This window comes from Emys orbicularis, chromosome 2 (assembly GCF_028017835.1).
Source record: "Emys orbicularis isolate rEmyOrb1 chromosome 2, rEmyOrb1.hap1, whole genome shotgun sequence".
In the NCBI taxonomy this organism is placed as follows: Eukaryota; Metazoa; Chordata; order Testudines; family Emydidae; genus Emys; species Emys orbicularis.
The window spans coordinates 33,546,921-33,565,786 of record NC_088684.1 but is presented as its reverse complement, the minus strand read 5'-3'; the positions used below and the strand labels follow the sequence as shown (position 1 = coordinate 33,565,786).

Sequence of the window (18,866 nt, the reverse complement as noted above, 5' to 3'; positions counted from 1 at the left end):
TCAATTCCAGTTGGTCATGCAGTCCATATGAAGGAAACCTATGACAACATGAAACAACTTTTGAGGTGAATAAACTATGACCAACATCAGTGGCAGCTTTGTGGCGATTTGAAGGTTGTTGCTCTCTTGCTTGGTCTGCAGACTGGATACACAAAGTACTGCTGTTTTCTCTGCGAATGGGATAGTCGTGCAAGAGATTCCCACTACATCAAGAAAGATTGGCCACTCCGACAGTCATCGGAGCCTGGGAGGAAAAGTGTTCAGCATCCACCACTTGTTGAATCAAGGAAGATTTTGTTACCACCCTTACACATCAAGCTGGGTCTGATGAAGAACTTTGTCAAGGCCATTGACAAAACACAAGCAGCTTTCAAGTACCTCCGTGGAAAATTTCCAAGGTTAAGTGAAGCTAAAATAAAGGAAGGTGTCTTTGTTGGTCCTCAGATTCATGAACTTCTTCGAGATGATGCATTTGACCATGCACTGCGTGGCAAGGAAAAGACGACATGGAAAGCCTTCCAGTTAGTGGCAATAAATTTTCTCAGAAACAACAAGGCAGACAACTACAGGTTGTTGGTGGAAAACCTCCTCAAGGCATACAAAAGCCTTGGTTGCAACATGTCACTAAAGATACATTTTTTGCACTCTCATCTAGATTTTTTTCCACCGAACTGCGGAGCAGTGAGCGACGAGCATGGCGAGCGATTTCACCAGGACATTGCAACAATGGAGAAACGCTATCAGGGCAAATGGAGCCCATCAATGCTTGCAGACTATTGCTGGACAGTGACAAGAGATGCTCCATTTAATGAATACAAGAGACAAGCCACGAAGCGCCGAGTAGACACTGAATAGGACTAAACTATGTACAGAATAGTTTTTTGCCTTTTGTTTCATAATAAATTTTATTTATATAACCCTTTTGCTGATTTTTAAAGTGTTACATAAACAGGACAGGTGAAATATTATCATGTAAAGCAACCATAAACACATGAAAAGACCTAGGTTTACAATTTATGATTAAAACTCTACTATCTACACAATATATATAGACATAAAATGTAAAAACTTAAATATCTTAGAAACAGTAGCCAATCAGTTGTTTTAATTGTCATATTTGAATTCAGCACATCAAAATACATAATAAATTGCACATTTTATCTCTGAAGCAGACGACTTCTCAAAAAGTGTAGACCAGTGATTAATTCTGAATGAGATTATGAACTCCCTGGTATGTACTTTTGCCAAGCTACAGACACCATTTTGAATGTGCAGCCCTTTTGCCTTCGCTATTGGCTGGGCTCCATTCAGGTTCCAGAGGTCTGAAGTGTTTGGGAATCCATCAGAAAGGGAGCCTTAACTGCAATCTGGTGGACGGCTAGCAGTATGGGTCATATCTGGAACAGGATTACAGTATGCACCTCAGCTTCTCCTGGGTTTTCTGGGTTAGGAAACAGAAATACTGAAAAAGATCACAAGCAAAGTTGCTTTTATGGTATTTCTGATGTGACTAAAATGAGGAAATACTGAAAATCTCTAAAGAAAGATTGTTTTCATACAAAAATGCAGCCCATTTTCAAGACCAAGGAGGGTTAGGATAAGTATGCACATTTTGGATGGTTATCTGAATTGAACCTCCAAATAGACTGATGTTCACAGAACATACAAGATATCACTGTATGCACAAGCCTTTGTTTCCTAAGGCGAGAAAAAGCTGCATTATTATCTGTGTACTTCTGCATTTAACAGATAGGGCTTGATTCTCCTTTCAGCTTCACCAGTTCGACACCGTGGTCACTCCACTGAAGTCAGTGAAGTTACTTCTAATTTACAATGGTGTAAATTTCAGATACAATCTAGTTTTCAGTAGACAGGTGGCCCCAGTAGGGTAATATTAAAACACACGGGTGCAGCTGTAGAGAAGACTGTGGGAACACGTACGCTGGTGGTGTCCAGGCAGCACTGTTCTGTGGATGGACTTCAGAATCCATAACTGTCGGACTAGCATCTTGCCACATTCAGTCTTGGCCCTTTAAAATTCCTCCTTCCTACCAGTGGATTTCCTGTCCTGTAGATTAATTTGAACAGCACTGAGTTCCAATAACAAGACATTCCTTTACTGTAGGACACAGGGATATTAAAGGGTCTGGGTTTAAAGGGACAGCACTTGAAAAAAAGTAGGATTGGAGCTACTTGCCATCCCAGGATATGTTCCAGAAAGCAGTGCAGGCGGGATCATCTTCGTTACAGGTCTGCAATTTTGGAATGCTTCCTTCTCTATGGTCCAGACCCTGCTGAAGTCAACAGGAGTTTTTCCGCAGATTCATTCTGAGCAGGATCAGGCCTTAAATACACCAGGGTTTGCCAGTGTCATCCTTCTTCATGAGACTTAAGACATTTTTATTTCCTTTTCAGTTTGTGAGTTTGTCAGGGGGTTATTTAAGGATGACGAGTTAATGATTTTTAGATTGGCTCTAAGATTTGGTTTGGGGCCATATTGCTAAGGAAATTCTTTTTTTTTTTTCCCTAGTTGTACTTTTTTATTACGGTTCTCAGAAACTTTTCTAGGAGGAACACCTTATAAAGTACCAAATCTATTAAAAGTTTTAGAAAAAATCCAAAAGCAACAACCTTTCTGTTATGCATGCATAAAAATGATTCTGATTTATGGTGGAAAGTGGTCTGTAAAATAGAAAGCTTGTACTGCAATGCATATAATATTCTAAAAATAGTCTCACTGCAACTTTCTTGTACCCTTTCAGAATTACTTTATAGTGGGAGTGAAAACATGGCAACATTCAAAACCACACTGCCATATCTAAGACTGAGGAAATCCAGTTTGGAGCTTAGCAAGAATTAAAATAGGATATTTGTTCTAAAACATATTTGTAATATCTCTGTATGTTAACTTACTGGTCAGAGATAAAGAACAAAGAAAACTTTAGTGACTCAGGACAAGAGATTTTTGTTCATAAATTTCATAGCTTCAGCATGATTTTTGGCAGCAATATAGTGAATGACAATGGTAAAGTGCCCTTTGAAAACTACAAAAAAATGTACCATACTTCACATAATTTCTAAAACATGCATGTCATGTTGTTATATTTGTACCACAGTGACAAAGACGTTTCAGTCTTTCTCAATTCTGTTTTTGTGAAATACCCCAGAGGGTCAGAAGGCTAAGCTACTAAATGTTTCCAAGATGCGTGGGAGTGCAAAGTGTTTATTTGCAATACTGAATCTAGGAACATGCTTTCTCATTCTAGATATCACAATACAGTTGTTTTTTTAATTTAGGGGAGGGAGGGTTGCAGTGAAAGGGCAAAAATGCTTAAATTCTCCAAAAAGTGTATAAAGGTAAGAGCTGCTGCTTTTTTGGGGTGTCTGGTTAATACTAAAATGAATGCAATAAAGCTAGCTGTAAAGGTTTGGATTTCACAACAATTCCTTCATTTCTCTCAGTGTTAAATTTTGCAGCTCTTTTTATCTTGGCACATGTGGATGTGTTTTAAAAAGTATCCACTGGATGTGTAGAAAACAAACCGCCTTGAAAACTGTTCTTAGAGGCAAAGCGGTAAGAACAGTATGTACCAACATGGTTGGAACGCATTAAGAGTATAGATATTTAGGGTCAAGTTATCTCCGATGTGGATTATGTAAGAAACTGAAATTCCATGGATTTTGACTCATTGAAATACTTGGGCTTTATTCTGTTGGGAGTATGTCACCATGTACTGCAGAACTTGGGTTGGGAACGACCCTCTAAACACATTGATGTCACGGGATCTAAACACCAGATACTTGTGGAACCCTCCAGGAGTGTAAACTAGCTGCGCGGTTCATTAGAGAATGAGAGCCATTTCCTCTCAGTTCAACCCTAATAAAAACTCTGCAACACTGAAATGTTTCTCATAGCTGATGATACTGAACAATTTGTAGTCTTGTTATAGTGAGGCACAATTGTTATCACATACAAGTACTGTGAGCAATCTGTTATACATAGACCAAGCCTGCAAGCTGCCTCCTGCAAAGTGCTAAGCATCCTCCACTCAATAGGAGGCACCAGGCACCCTTGAGCATTGAACCTCTATATACAGCTGCTGGCCTTCTTAGTCTCCGCAAACTCTGGAAGGTCATTGATAAATTATCTTCTTGTAAATTATCTGCTTTTTTAGAATTATCTGCTTGTAAAAAAAAAGAATTGAATTTTTACTCTTCTAAATACCATTAATTTAACAGGAAGTGGATAGGGAAGCAATATCACATGGGGCAGTGACATGCTTGGTTAGCAGAAATAAACATATTAACAGTCCGCAAACTATGTGCTATCACAAATGGTGTTCTTTATCCTGACAAGGGGAACACTTGAGCTGTACAAAAACAGTGAACTTTTTTTATATTATTAAATGTGAATTTCATTTCATTCTGAGGGATTTTGCACCTCTGAATCTCTGGCTTTTTCAGAAAATTGGGAAAATGGCCACTGTTCTCATTGAAAACATACAAATACATATCTGTATATTTTCACTGCAAATATTACTTTGCCCCCCAAATATTTTCACCTGGAAACATGCTCTTTCTGCTGAAAAACTGGTCTATTTTTATTTAAAATGGTTATATCTTTGAGAAAAAAAAATCCCCAAATTTCCTGATTTTCTTTTTAAATGGACTATAGTCCTGCTCAGATTTGTAGCTACTAGAGCATTTCTCTCTGCCACTGATGCCAGCCTACGCTACCTGATTCTCCACATCTCTGACAAACCTTTGCGCAATTTCTTCCATGCTGCCCTTTACGAGTGGGAAAAGCTCCCAGTCAAAATCCATAAAGCCACCACTTTATTCTCATTCAAGTCATTCATCAAGCTCACCTGTGCCATACTGAAATAATGTATATCCTGATAAAGGCTAGGCAGATGGGGAGCTACCTCTGACTAGCTCAGAATTCTGTACATCCTATTATATCTACTTGTTGTCCATTGGAACAACTTACCAATGGTCATGTTGGATTCTCCATCACTGTCAATTTTTAAATCAAGACTGGATGTTGTTCTAAAAGATATACAGCTCTAGGAATTATTTTGGGGGAGTTCTGTGGCCTGTGTTATACAGGAGGTCAGACTAGATGAGTCCCTTCTGGCCTTGGCATCTATGAATCTCCACAAACCAGCTCTGGCCACCCTGTGTGCTTCATCTGCCTATTACATTTTGTCCTTTAGAGTGTAAGCTCTTTGGGGCAGAGACTATGATTTATTATATGTTTGTACAGTGTCTAGCACACTGGGGCAATAGTTGGTTGAGGTCTTTAGGTGCTACCTCAATATGGTAAAAAATAATAAGACCTGGAAGGATCCTAAAGAAGGCAGGTCATTCATCATGTGCTCCAGTGGTATGGATGGTTAGATATTGCTTGTCCTCGTGTTCCAGGCAAACCCCAGATCATTTGAGACAGTGGCGTTGATGTCAAGTACATCCTTCATTGTGTCCAAGTTTTGGAATATACTATCTTTCATAGCTGGTGGAATTAGGAAGTACCAAATTGGGAAGGCTGACTCTTTTGATTTATTTTCCCAGAGAGCATGGCATGAATATCTCTAGGTGGCAACTTGAGTGACTTAATTAGACCAAGGGAATATTGTTGTGTCATCTGTGTCTAACTTTTGTTATTGTTTGCAAGACCGGACAGATTGGTACAAGTTACAAACTGGACAAATTACAGGATAATTTTTGCATTTGTAATGAAATGCAAGAAAATCCTCAAGCCATGAAAATGTATCAAGTGACACTGTGAACATTTCACACATCTCTCTAGGTAATTAGTAGCAGCCATGTGATGGTTGAAATGGTGTTACACAGTCCTTTATTACTGTCCTCTACTGGAGTCATTGGAATGACATCAGGGAACTTATTACATATGTTCAGCAAGTCTGCCAAAATTCCCAATATGGGAAATGTCCCCCCTGCCCCCGGCAGGCTGTCTGTATGTGTCATTCAGAGAATAAATCTGAAGGGCTACAACCTGAATTAAGATCTCCCTGGCTGATAGCTGTAGAGCTGACAGCCAGAGTGATGAAGAAGATTGGCCACTGGGAAGCCTCTTTAGCAGCAGACCAGTGATGTGAGAACAGCAGAGGGCTCTTTCCCATTCCCCTCCACACTGGGAAGCCACACAGAGAATGATGATCCTAGGGCTGCAGAAAATCCTGTGGGAGTTACAATTCCTGCAAAAGGAACAGAGAGGAATGGCTTTAAAATAGAGAGGATGAAGTCATTTGTTTGAGCTCTCTTCCCTGCCAAGTAGCTCCTCAACTTCCTGCTGAAGGCATTGTGTGCTGGGGGTTGCCCTTGAATAGGTTGGCCAGCTGAGGCTTGTGTGGCCCAGAAGGCCACAGGAATTTCCCATTGAATTGGCACAGCAACGTGCAGTATTTGACTATCCCCCTCATAAATGGACTCAGCCCTTAACAAATAATGGTAGAAAAATTCTTTACAAAAAGACAACATTTTCTAAGTCCACTCATAGGCACCAACACAAAGGTAAAAGTAGCTTGATTTTTTTCAAAGGCAACTGCAGCTCCCATTGACTTCTGTGGGCTTTGATAGCTGCCTAACTCTTTAGAAAATCAGGCCACTTTTATTTAGGTGTTGAAATAAAGCCATGTTTTTTAACAGCCGTTAGTGATTTTGCATGCTTGAACTGAGACACTGTAGAGGGTCTCATTTTCACAAAGAATAGCACCCACCCTCTCAAAAATCAGACCCCTTTAAAATGTCTCAAATTGGGCACCCAGAAATTGACGTACTCAGAACCACTATTCACTTTTGAAATTCTTGCTTATAAAGAGCCTAAGTTTGGGCTGCTAAGTTTAAAACTTTTGGCCAAAAGCAAATGATACATTGCTGGAAAACTTTGGCGTGATATATCTATTAATTTAACTCATCTCCTTTCACTGTTATCCAAGTACTGAGCTGATGAGAGAATTTAAAACAACTAACTGATTTGTAAGGCACCCTTTTTTCCTCTGCAAAAGACCTTTGCATGACAGATAACTTATAAGCTAAAAGTTTGTTGCTATAGCTACCCAGAGCTATCCACATAGGAAACTAAATATCAATATTTAAATAGAGGATATAAGTGATTTAACTTAACCTGAAGTTTCCTCCAATCACAGGAAAAATCCATTCAAGGACAGATAAACTTTTTAATACTATAGAATCACAATTTAACAGCAATTACTTTGATTTTTCTCCACTTTATATCTCCACTTAGAAAAAGGATAGTCTCCTATTAAATGAAAGCCTTTCACTATATTGGAATGTAATCAATGCCCTTGTTCAAGAGGTTCCATTTCTACATTGGGAAGAGTGAACTGATATCCACAGACAACTGCTCTCTAATACTACTTTGGGTAAGGCAGTATTTAATGCTGACATGGTATCTCAGGAAAGAAGATAACTTTTCTACATGTTGGCTGACAATTTTAGAGCATTCATAAATAACATGAACCAAAGGGGAAACAGGTACCCCTCATCCCTTCGCCACCTACCTGAAGGGCAAATTAAAAAGCTGCTTTGTAGATTGCACAAAGTTATTCCTATGACATTTTAGGTTGTTAAAATTTGTTCCATGGATTTGGAATATCCTAAAGGTCAAGACTTAAAGTACATCTCAAAATAATCAAATACATTTACCTATTATGGGCAAGCACTAGTTCCACTTTGAAGACCATGGGCCCTCAATCCAGTTCCACTTTGCAGACTCTGGGCCCTAAATCATGTAAGGATTGATTGAAATTGGCCGTTATGCCCCAAATGGGTGGGGAGAGGCTTTGAATTGGCATCAGCACTGTCCTCCTGATGCTCATATGTGGTGTTTAGATGCTGCTTGTGATTATTAGAACTGGGAGCACTGGCTGTTGGGAGTCTGAAAGGACAGGAAACAGGAAGGAGGGGGGAGGAGTTGAGGAGGCTGAGTGACAGTGCAGCTGCAGCTTGGTAAAGAGGTTTCCACTGTAAAAATAAAGTCCTGTTGAAGCTTGTTAGTACCTTGCATGGTTGATACAACATCATGGAAGTTCCCTCTGCAGGTTCAGGACTATGATGTGGGCAGGAAGAGGCTCTGTTAGGAGAATGGCCATCCTACAATGTTATCCCCCTCAGGCCCTGTGAAAATACATCTCCTACCATAATGCTGATAATATCTTACAAGAAAAAACCCTTTCACACAGGAAACCCTTGATCAGGGCTTAATTTGTGCCAGGGCTTACCAGGGCTGATCCCCGGCGCCTCTAGACTTGGCAGTTCATAGCCCCGGCACCTCTGGGATTGCTGCATCAGTTATGAAAATAAAACAATTGCTTGAGCCACAGCACCTAGTTGCTTGAACCCTGGCACCTCTTTCATTACAAATTAAGCACTGGTCTTGTTGGGGATTTGGCAGTGGGGTCCCATAACAACACACAGCACATAGAAGAGTTGTTGCTGGGCCAAATTTTCAAAATTGTTTAGCACTCAGCTAAACTGGCTCCCATCTGGCTGCCAGTGTTGAAATCTTAAAGAAAATGTGCTATCAGGAAGGACCAAAATATCCTGGTCAGTTTTTCTCCTCATACACCTTCCACTGCACTTCCACAGTGCCACAGATTTGCTGTTATGACCTGGGGAGCACACAGGGACAGATTTTTAAAGATATTTAGGCACCTGACTCCCATTGATTTAGGCACTAATACCCTTACAGATCTGGCTCATAGGGCTTATCCTTGTTCTACAATGTCCTCCTGAGGCCATGTCCCCTCTTCAGTCCACAGTAAGAAATTTTTAACCAAGACTTTTTGATGGAATGTCTGATCAGATGGCAATTCTGTGAGTTGAAACTCAAGAATTTTCATTCCCCTCCATGAGTTTGGCCTGCAGAAGGTATGCCTGGGTCTTTATTTGTAAACAAGACAGTCAAAAAATCTGACAAATGACAAAATCTGATTCCAACAATTAAAAAACAAATACTGAAAAATATTTAAAGGTATTTTATGCCGAGTATCCTTAGGAAACACGTACACATTTGCATTATCTTGAGCTCCATTCTATAAAGGAGATGCAAATCGCAAAAGTTGTACACAACATCTAGTTCATTTGGGGCATGTCTACAGGTTTATATGGACAACTGCACACCCAGGAATGGAGAGCACAAGGTTTCAGTATTTTTTCCATAAAGATTTAGAGTATCTGCACCCATTTGTAATATGAAAAGGGCTATATGAAAGGCATGCTTTTAATTTATAGGCAGTATCGAAAGAGAACTAGAACAGATAGGATTAATGCATATTCTAAATGCAAAGGTCTCATCTTACTAACAACTCTTCTGTTACATTTTTGAGCCAAAGAACCAATGCCAAGATGACAAGTGATTCATAGCAGTCAAGCCTGCATAAAAAGTAGAGCTGGAGCTAAGCCACAAAGTTTAGAAGCAGATTTCCCCCCCAAAGCTCAGGTGTGTGTGTGTGGGGGGGGGGGAGCGGGGGAGGGAATGCTCTTCCAGAGTTTTGCGTCAGCCTGTTATTTAAACAGGGGTTAGTCACAGAGTTTGGATCTACGTCAGAACTTTTTCCAAGTTCAAGTATGGTCAGATTTGGAAGTTTGGTTTATTTTTGGCCCTTAAAAGAAAGGGAGATGGGTATGAAATTGTTATGAAAGGGAGAAATTGTTACAGGCCTTCAAAGTGACTCACCAAAACACTCATCTCCCACTCACGCGGCTCCACAGAGTTTTCTAACACTGCCCCCTTTTCTCAGTGGAGTGTCTTGCATTTTTTACCCTTTCACCTTGTCACAAGCCCTCAAGCAATGTGTTTCAATTATGTACCTCCAAAGCTTTGAATATTGGTACTCCTCACTACTTTTCATTTGTAGAGCAGGGTGAACAATGGATTTTTCTTTTCGGTGGAAATTTCACAAAGTTTGATATCAAGCATTTTAAAATGTTTTTTAATGTTTAAAAATGAAAGGAAAGGCATTTTTTAAACAAAAAGTCATTTTAAATCCCCCCCCAAATCGTTTTTTTTAATGTAAAAAAAATTAGCAAAATGTTTCAGTGTTGCTGAATCTGCATTTTTTGATGAAAAAGGTTTCAGTTAAAAATATTATTCTAGCTCTATTTGTAAACTTCTTATAGCCCAACAGTTTTCAGGAAGCAAAATATATTTAAATAAATGTGCAATAATGCTGCTTGTGCACCTTTCCCCACTGACCACAATCTTGGGTCTTGTATGCACAAGAAAATTGCACCAGTTCAACTTAAATCAGTTTCTAAACTAGATTAGTTAAACCAGTGCATCCCCCTGGGTAGATACTCTAATTTCAATTTAGGAGTGGCTTATTTTGGTTTGATTTAAAGTGATTCCTAATTGACTTAAAATAAACCAGAAGAACATATGGTTTAAACCAGAATAAGTTTCTACACAGCCTTTTGTACCAGTTTAACTTTTTAAAATCAATTTAAAAATCACACCGTTAGTTAAACCAGTGCAACTTTCTCATATAGACAGGCCTCTGATTGGGGTCTCTAGACAGTACTGTCATATAAATAATGAATACAAATAAAATGTTGACATGAGATTTGACACTGCAACACATGTTAAGAGCAATTTCTCATACATACAGTTAGAATTAAATATCTACCCAGATTATACAGGATATTGCTACCTTTAATGGGACTGAAGTGTGCAGAAGAGACTTGGTTAATGGCTCAATTATATATTTCACAATATAAATTTTGTGTAGTAGCCCTCCTTGTTCCCTTTTTTAAAATATGAGTTGTTTTGAAAAGACTAACATTATCTTAGCAAAGTTTGATCCTTATGCAATAACAATAATGAAAAATGGTACAGCAGTGTAAACGTACATTTGTCTATGGCATTTTATTTCTAATGAACCCGTCACCCATGTATATAAGCCACCCTGATGTTTCGTAATACTTCCTAAAATATGTACATGAGGTTACAGAAGAAAAACCTTGTTTTAAAATACAAGATGTTTCATAAGAAAAACCTTCTAAGAAATGTGATACTATTTCAATTTCCTTTTCCTGATCAACTCTTAACCCCTTGAACAAGAGGGAAAACCTCATCCCACTGGGAAGGCTTTCAATCCAAAATGCCTATTTCAGATTAAGCTGTTGCTCCTGAGGATCAGGTTCATGACATTGCTAAAGACTGTGATGTTATTTTAAAAAGTTTCTATCAGTTTTTATTTACTTGCATCTTACTTTGGTTGCATGATATTGCAAGCACAGAAAAATACATTGAGCCATACTAGATTGTATATTTCATGGCTAATAACAAGCTGATCTAAATGTGCTTCAGGATTTACCCTTTGAGAAAGTATATAGGTGAATCCCAATTATCTGAAGATTTCAAAGTACATTCAAAACTTTCAGGGTAGCGGGTTGGAGAACTTAGCAGTTCCAGACCTGTGGAGCTCCTAAACTTTGCAAGGCTAAACTATGTTCCTGTTCCCCACCCATAACACATATATGCTGTACAGGAAGCAGCAGGCAACAGCTCTCCTGGGGTTAGATCTCCAGAGGGCTGAAGATTGCTCCTGGAACTGGGGTTCTGGGGATGCTGCCCCACCCTCTATCTTGAAGTGGTTTCCATCATATACAGGGTTTACAGTTTGCATCATTGGCTCTTAGCACCCCCAATATAGAAATTGTTTCAGCACCCCTGCCTGCAGAGCCAGCAGGGACACATCTTTGGTTAAACCAGAGGCCATTTAATCAAGGCTTATCTGTAGAACATATTGATAATCTGATTCAGTGTTACGGAATCAGCCACAGATTTTAATTCTGATTTGTTTGCAGTGAACATAATTTTAATTATTTTCCCCTCCAAAAAATTCCTAATCTCAAATGATCATTTTCAGTAAACACTAGACACGTCTTTATAATAAGTAATACTGCTAATAGGTGAAGTCAATGGCCTAAGCTTCCTAAACTCAATGGCCTGAAGTCAATGGCAACTGTGAGTGCTCAGAGCATCTGAAATATCATGTGGTCTTATGTTATATCTCTATATGATTTTTAAAATATACCAGTGCTCTAAAGCAGGCGAAATCTACCAGAGGGAAAGTTGGTGGGATATTTTTAAGGATGACCGATACTTTTAATGCTTTCTTATTACCACAGTTCCTAACTACTGCTGTTATTAATGAAAATACATAAATTTGGGTTACATTGCACAGTGTGACACAGCTTTCTATCAAAGCCTGGGAACTATTTTAAAAAGTCATTTGCTAGAAAATGTGGCAAAAAAAAATGTGAGACTGGCTTGAACTCTACTATTCTGTTTTTTTTTAAAATATTGCTAAATATATAACTCCCCAATACTTAGCAGTTCTCAGATGTTTCCATGTTTGAGGTCCCATGTCTTTCTTGTGGGTACCTCCATGCATCTCTAGGGGTTACAGGAATTTGAATGTATAAAGCTCTTAACAAAATGCAGGCATATGAATGCAAGAAAAATATTTTTTTTTAAGGGTAAAAAAGCCAGTTTTATTTTTGGACACAAATAGAACAGATTTGTTTCCAGATAGTTGTTGTTGCTCTTTAAGGGCCAGATTCTTAAATCCCTACTTCCACTGAATAGAACCTCACTAAAGGTGAAATCCTGACTTCACTGAAGTCAATGGGAATTTTGCCATTGACTTCAATTAGCTCAGGATTTCACACTATGGGCCTATTAACACAATACTCAGTGTGACTGAGGGTTACAGAATCTATCCATGAAGGGCCTGCTCTGTTCCTGTGAAAATTAGTAGTTGAGTCACTTCACCAGGGATGATGCACATTGAGAACTTTTAAGGGATGATCCTGTAAACATTTAGGTAACATGAGTAACTGAAGCAGAACCCACTACTCACATGAGTAAAATGTACGTTTTTGCAGGATGCGACCTTACTTTTTGCACATAAACGGGTTACCATTTAAAAGTTCCACATTAAACAAACAAACACCAGAAGGGTGCTGAAAAATCTCATCAGTAAATGTCTTCCCAAAACATAGAAATCTCGTTTAAGAGGAATATCTTTTGATTGCATCAAATGCCTGAAGCATATGCAGGTACACTTGTACAGCATTTAAAATGCAAAATGAAAGAACTACATTGTTTACTTGCCCAAGACTTCAGCTAAGGCAAACCCCAGGGCTCTCAGGAATCTTTGGGCTGGTCTACACTAACCCCCCCACTTCGGACTAAGGTACGCAAATTCAGCTACGTTAATAACGTAGCTGAATTCGAAGTACCTTAGTCCGAAGTTACCGCGGTCCAGACGCGGCAGGAAGGCTCCCCCGTCGATGCTGCGTACTCCGCTCGCCGAGCTGGAGTACCAGCGTCGAAGGCGAGCACTTCCGGGATCGATCCGGGGCACTTCCGGGATCGATCCGGGATCGATTTATCGCGTCTTAACCAGACGCGATAAATCGAACTCAGAAAATCGATTGCTTACATCCGGACCCGGATGTAAGTGAAGACGTACCCTTTGTGGACACCTGGGAAAATGGGATTCATAGGTAAGTCACAACAGTAGCCATGACTCGCATTTCTGTCCTTATACTTAAGCTAGCCATTGCACTGTAGTACACATTTTCTCAGTCAGTTACACCAGCTTTTAAGACATTGTGCTCCTAGTGTTAGATGTTGATTGGCCCTTGAATGGCTGCACTGCAGGGTCAATGTATAAACAGCCTCCTCCACTTTTGAGTACGCCATAGGTGGGCCAAACGGAATTCCAGCTGATGCATTAAGGGAAGTGCAGGGTTACTAACACATTACTGACAGTGCCTAATGCCCCAAAGAGAGCAGAGAGAGGCAGAGAGCATATGTAGCCATAACTCCATCTTTCCATGATGGAAAGTGAACCTTGATGGCTATGGTATATGGGCATGGGGACAGACAAGAGCATGCTGCATTTATGGTTGCCACCTCTGAGGTACAAAAAAACAGGACAGATTTCTCAGGACAGCTGCCACAAAAAAGCTACCTGGGAAAACAGGACAGGTGGCAACCTTAGCTAAGCCCTTTAAAGGTAATCTGGCCTCATGTAAATTGCAAATAAGGCCACCTTCTCAAAAGTCAGTCTCCTCTACTTGTCCTATAAGGCCACACCTAAAAGCCAGTCTCTTTTCATACTGTAGGAAAGGCATTTAAAATCTGAGCACGTTGCTCAGAAGCTGTTGGAAAATGTTATGATGAACTGCGAGGATAGTAATTTCCTTGTACAAATAACTTGCCAGACATACAGTAAGGATAGTCTTTAAATAAATAGAGTAGATTTTAAATAAATACATACTAAAATAATATAGTTGCAGATTATTTCTTCTGCTATTTACTTGCCAGGGCCCAAATTCAGCATTCTCTATTGCCTCCACTAAAGCTGATGACAGCACTAATAAATGGGAGAAATGAAAGAAGAAGTTCCCTGCATCTGCTTTAGGTGTTAGTAGGGTTAATCAACAGTTGCAAGAGAAAGACAAAATCATTAATTTGGGTCTTGGCAGGTTAGAAAGATTTTGATTGACCTTTAAATCCAAGGCTATAATTTAGCATTAGAATATTATAATGTATAATGATCAAATATTCAATTTCAACATACTATAAAATAGTTCAACTGTTTAAATAAGTGAGAGAACAAAGAAGATGTATAGACTGTTTACGGTGCCAAGCTTCACCCACTCAAAGCTATTACCACTATTATGTATAGTGACTGCTAAATGGATTCCATACATGTAAATCTGCAGCCATTCTGAATGTATTCATATCCCATCAATACCATTAATTCACACTAGTTGACTATGAAAAATAATTCCTGAGTAGATTATCAAGCTAAAATTTCATGTGACTCCTTTGAGAATATTTAAATACCGTCATTAAGTACTGAACAGTTCAATACCAAGCGTGCCAGCCAGTTACTGTAAGAAAAAAAAAGAGATGCACTGTCTGTTTTCAACTATTAAAATAAACAGATTGCAGAAATGAAACCCAAGCTTAAACAGTGGGGGAAGTTATCCAGTATTAAAATAAACAGTTCTAGGAAAACCTCTGAAAACATTTACCAAGCTATTTTCTTGGTAATTTCTATGGAGAGCATTTTGCTGCATCCTTGGATTGCCAATGAAATCACAGTAACACTAACAATACATATGTAAATTCCATTGGACAATGCTGAAACTTAATTGCCTGTAGTTAGCTCTCCAGGCAAGGGCATTTTCAGCTAGATTTGAACTGGCAGTTCATTGCAAGAAAGTTTTTCTAAGTTTTATTTTGTTTTCAGAAATCTGCTAATTAAAAAAAAAAGATCAAAATACATTTATCCTTGATTAGATAAACTAAAAGCATCCACTTACTAATTAAACAATGTATACTGAATTCTTTTTATACTAACATTGCTAGCAATTTGTCTTCCAAAATGACCAAATTAGTGTTTTGTATATATTCTATTACAAATATAGTGTTCTGGCAAACATTGCCTATACACAGTTTAATGAATGTTATATATTACTTTGTAGAGTAATGGACATATTTCTTTTACATAAGTCAAGATATAAATGCTCAGTTCTACATATATTTTCTAATAATTATAATTGCATGATTTGGGTCATAGCCATATAACTACTAATATTGCTCATTTACCATGTTCATGGCAGGTGCATTAGAAAACATTGGACACATAGTATATTAACTACATCTTACATTACAAATTCAGGAGAAAATCATTAGGGGAGATAGAACTAAGGTTTTTTTCATATGTTCCTTGTTTTGAAAGGGAGATGAGTTATTGCTGAAATGCCCTGCAATGACAGCAGTAACAAGGCAAATTCAATATTCAGAGTTGTAATAATGTAGTCAGGTCAGATTCATTTGCCTTCACACTGAGAAACAGGTTCTTCCATTCTAGTGGAAAACTGACACATGCAGATAAGTGCTCACTGCTGCATGCCAGTTTCATGTAAACCGTGGGGAAGGTTTCCCCTGCAGCCCAAGTTCTGATCATTGACAAAGTGCACAGACCTCAAATGTAACATTTACACTGACTATCTACCTGTTAATCCACCCCCCCTAAAATGTGAATACTAGCTCTAATTCAGACTTTAAAACTCTAGAGACTCATTTTTCTTCGTGTTCAATTCACAAGTGAAACTGTGATCTTAGTTCAGTCCCTAGTGGACAAATGCAGAATAAGTAACAATCTCATAAGCATGATTCAGCAGGCAGTTGCTCAAGTAAAATCATGAGTGCGGAAACACAAACATTTCTCCTTTCCATAGCGTTTGCTTTGAAAGGTAGAGTGATAACTGAATGAAAAATCTTACACTCTAGAAAGAGACAAGCCTCCAGTTCTAATCTTTCTAAAGCACTCCATGTACAGTTTAAAGAAAGAAAGACTGAAATAAAAGGTGAAAGATACATAAATGGGTTTATCTTATTATGTACATTTTCTTTTACACACGTGTTTACTGCACATAATCATCCTCATATCGTTAGCACCAAGCATATAGTAACTACAGTTCAATCGATAAGAAAATAAGCACACTAACTACAGAACTGTAAACAAAAGGCATTACAACTTTTTGCAGTGGCTGACAGGGATGTGAATTGTAAATGATACAGCTGTCAACAATTACATTAATATGCATTTTTATTGTATATCCGGTATTTGTTCTAAATGTGAACTCTTATTACAACTGAAACATGTAACTCATGGAATACAAAAGACGCAGAAAATTTTGTTAGTGCAGTCTTAGCTGATTAAACATTTCACCAATTGTTTAAGTGGTTTTCAGAGTCTTGGCAAAGTAACACTAAGCAGGTCTTAGGGACAGCAGTAATATTTGTGTGTCCACCAGTACAGAGAAAAATATATGTTTCTGATAGAAATGATCAGTTGTGCAGGATCATAACTCACTACCAATTCTCATTACCAAGCTGTGGGCTTGATCCTGCAAAGACTTCCATATGTAACTTTATTCACATGAGTAGTCCTATTGAAGTCAATGGGATTACTCATAGGAGTAAAGTTATTCACCTGCATAAGTCTTTGCAGGAACAAAGCCCCAAATTATATTTTAAATACAAAAAAGTTCATTTGAAAGTTTACACTTTTAGCACAAATTACTAAAGAGAATTTATTTTTGTATTACTCAAAAAAGCTCCTGATATTCCTTCAGTTCTATTTTATATAGACATATCAATAAAACATGCTGTTTCATGCCCAATGTAATCTATACATTTTAAAAAGTCATACTGTGATTTTTTTTAAATATTATATTGTTGCTTTTTACTAATTAGCTAACTGTGGTAGTACAACTGAATCTATTTTGGGGAGAATAATAATATTCTCATTACATTGCCTTCAAATTATTAATTGCATTTAGGCAGTCATGTTGGTATTTCTTTAAAAGTGCACACATTTGCTATGGGTACCAGGTATCCTTCATGACATCTGATCTGAAGCCCAGACCTATAAATAGAGGTTATAAGAATACTTAAAGAAAAGTGTGCCATCATTAGAAGTCTCTGAAGGATTATTATACACTGTGGCTCTCAAAATATTCATGGTCCCCTGGGATCATGCTTTTAAAAAGATGCATATTCCAGCAATGTGAAGAAAGTTTTGCTCCCAAAAGCAAGCCCAAAGAAGAAAGGGTGAGTTCTAGCTGCAACATTTCTCACCAAGTATAACATGGAAATAGACAAATCCACATTATTTCAGTTCTCAGAGAAACACATGCAAACTGTGAACAGGGAAGCACGATAAATAATCAGTTCAATGAGAATTTGAAAAGGAAACGCTTACTTTTTGCAGCCACTGTGTGTAATTTTCCATCACATGTTCCAGATGTTGCAGTTTCTGGGAAGAGAAATCCTGTTCCACGTGAGGAGCATCTCTCTGAAGAGCATTTGTGTTGTATTGGTCTGTCGTGCTTTCACGACAGTTCCCGTCTTGTTCTGGAAGAATGAAAGTATAGGTGCACTGCCCATGCTGAATCCGGTTGTATCTTCTACCAGTGGTTTCTGGACCCCGGCGCTGGTTACTGCACCCTATGTGAGCCAGAAGAGCAGCCAGGAAAGCAAAAGAAAGAAAAATTGTCATGTTATTACTACTTTCCTTTTCTGTTCTTATAGAAACTTTTACCTCCTCTGTCTTTTAATTTGCTCTTTATTTTATAGAAAAAAAAATCTTTGGAAAGAGAATTGGAGAAGAGTATTTAAATATCAGCTTTGGCTAAAATGGTTTTTATTTCACTATAATGATAGCTTCCTTAGTTAAAATTAGAAATATTTATTGCATAGTAGCTAAGATTTATTGTTTCCTCTCTGTTACAGTCCAGCATGTAGCCTCTCTTAGTTAGCTGCATATGCATATCCCAGTCTCTTTCCCTACACTATCTGCTGCAGAACTGCTATTTTCTCTCAGACCTCAGAGAGTTTTATTAAGGTTGCACATTCAAGCCAAGCTGGAAGCAGGCTGCCTTTCACAAGATGACTTGACAGGAATGTGTGTATGAGTGCGCCCCTATGCTAAGGATGGCTGATGGCTCAGTACAGAGGGATCATCTTACAAACTGGCTAGATGCATGACTTCAATCACGTATGGCTGTCAGGTCCCTATTGCATATAACTGCTTTTGACGGATTCACATAAGTTTAATAAGTGGGGCAGTCCACCTTAATATACTTCCTATGTTTCCACTGTCCTATTAAAATGTAGATAAAGTGTAGAAGTTTGTTGTAATCCCTCAGTAAATATACAGAGCACTGAAAATAAAAATATCCAGTAGTAGATATTTGCTTGTTCCTGTTAGAGAATGCTAAGTCAG

General features: G+C 38.4%; 1 protein-coding gene across 1 annotated transcript in view; it reads right to left on the bottom strand.

Moving 5' to 3' along the window:
• The window catches only part of ANGPT1 (angiopoietin 1), a 213,040-nt gene extending 194,900 nt beyond the window's left edge, over window positions 1-18,140 (bottom strand). Inside the window, exon 1 of the mRNA XM_065398962.1 lies at window positions 17,844-18,140. Within this exon, the coding sequence (XP_065255034.1) occupies window positions 17,844-18,140 (297 nt within the window). The remainder of the gene's footprint in view (window positions 1-17,843) is intronic.
• Window positions 18,141-18,866: the final 726 nt, after the last annotated feature.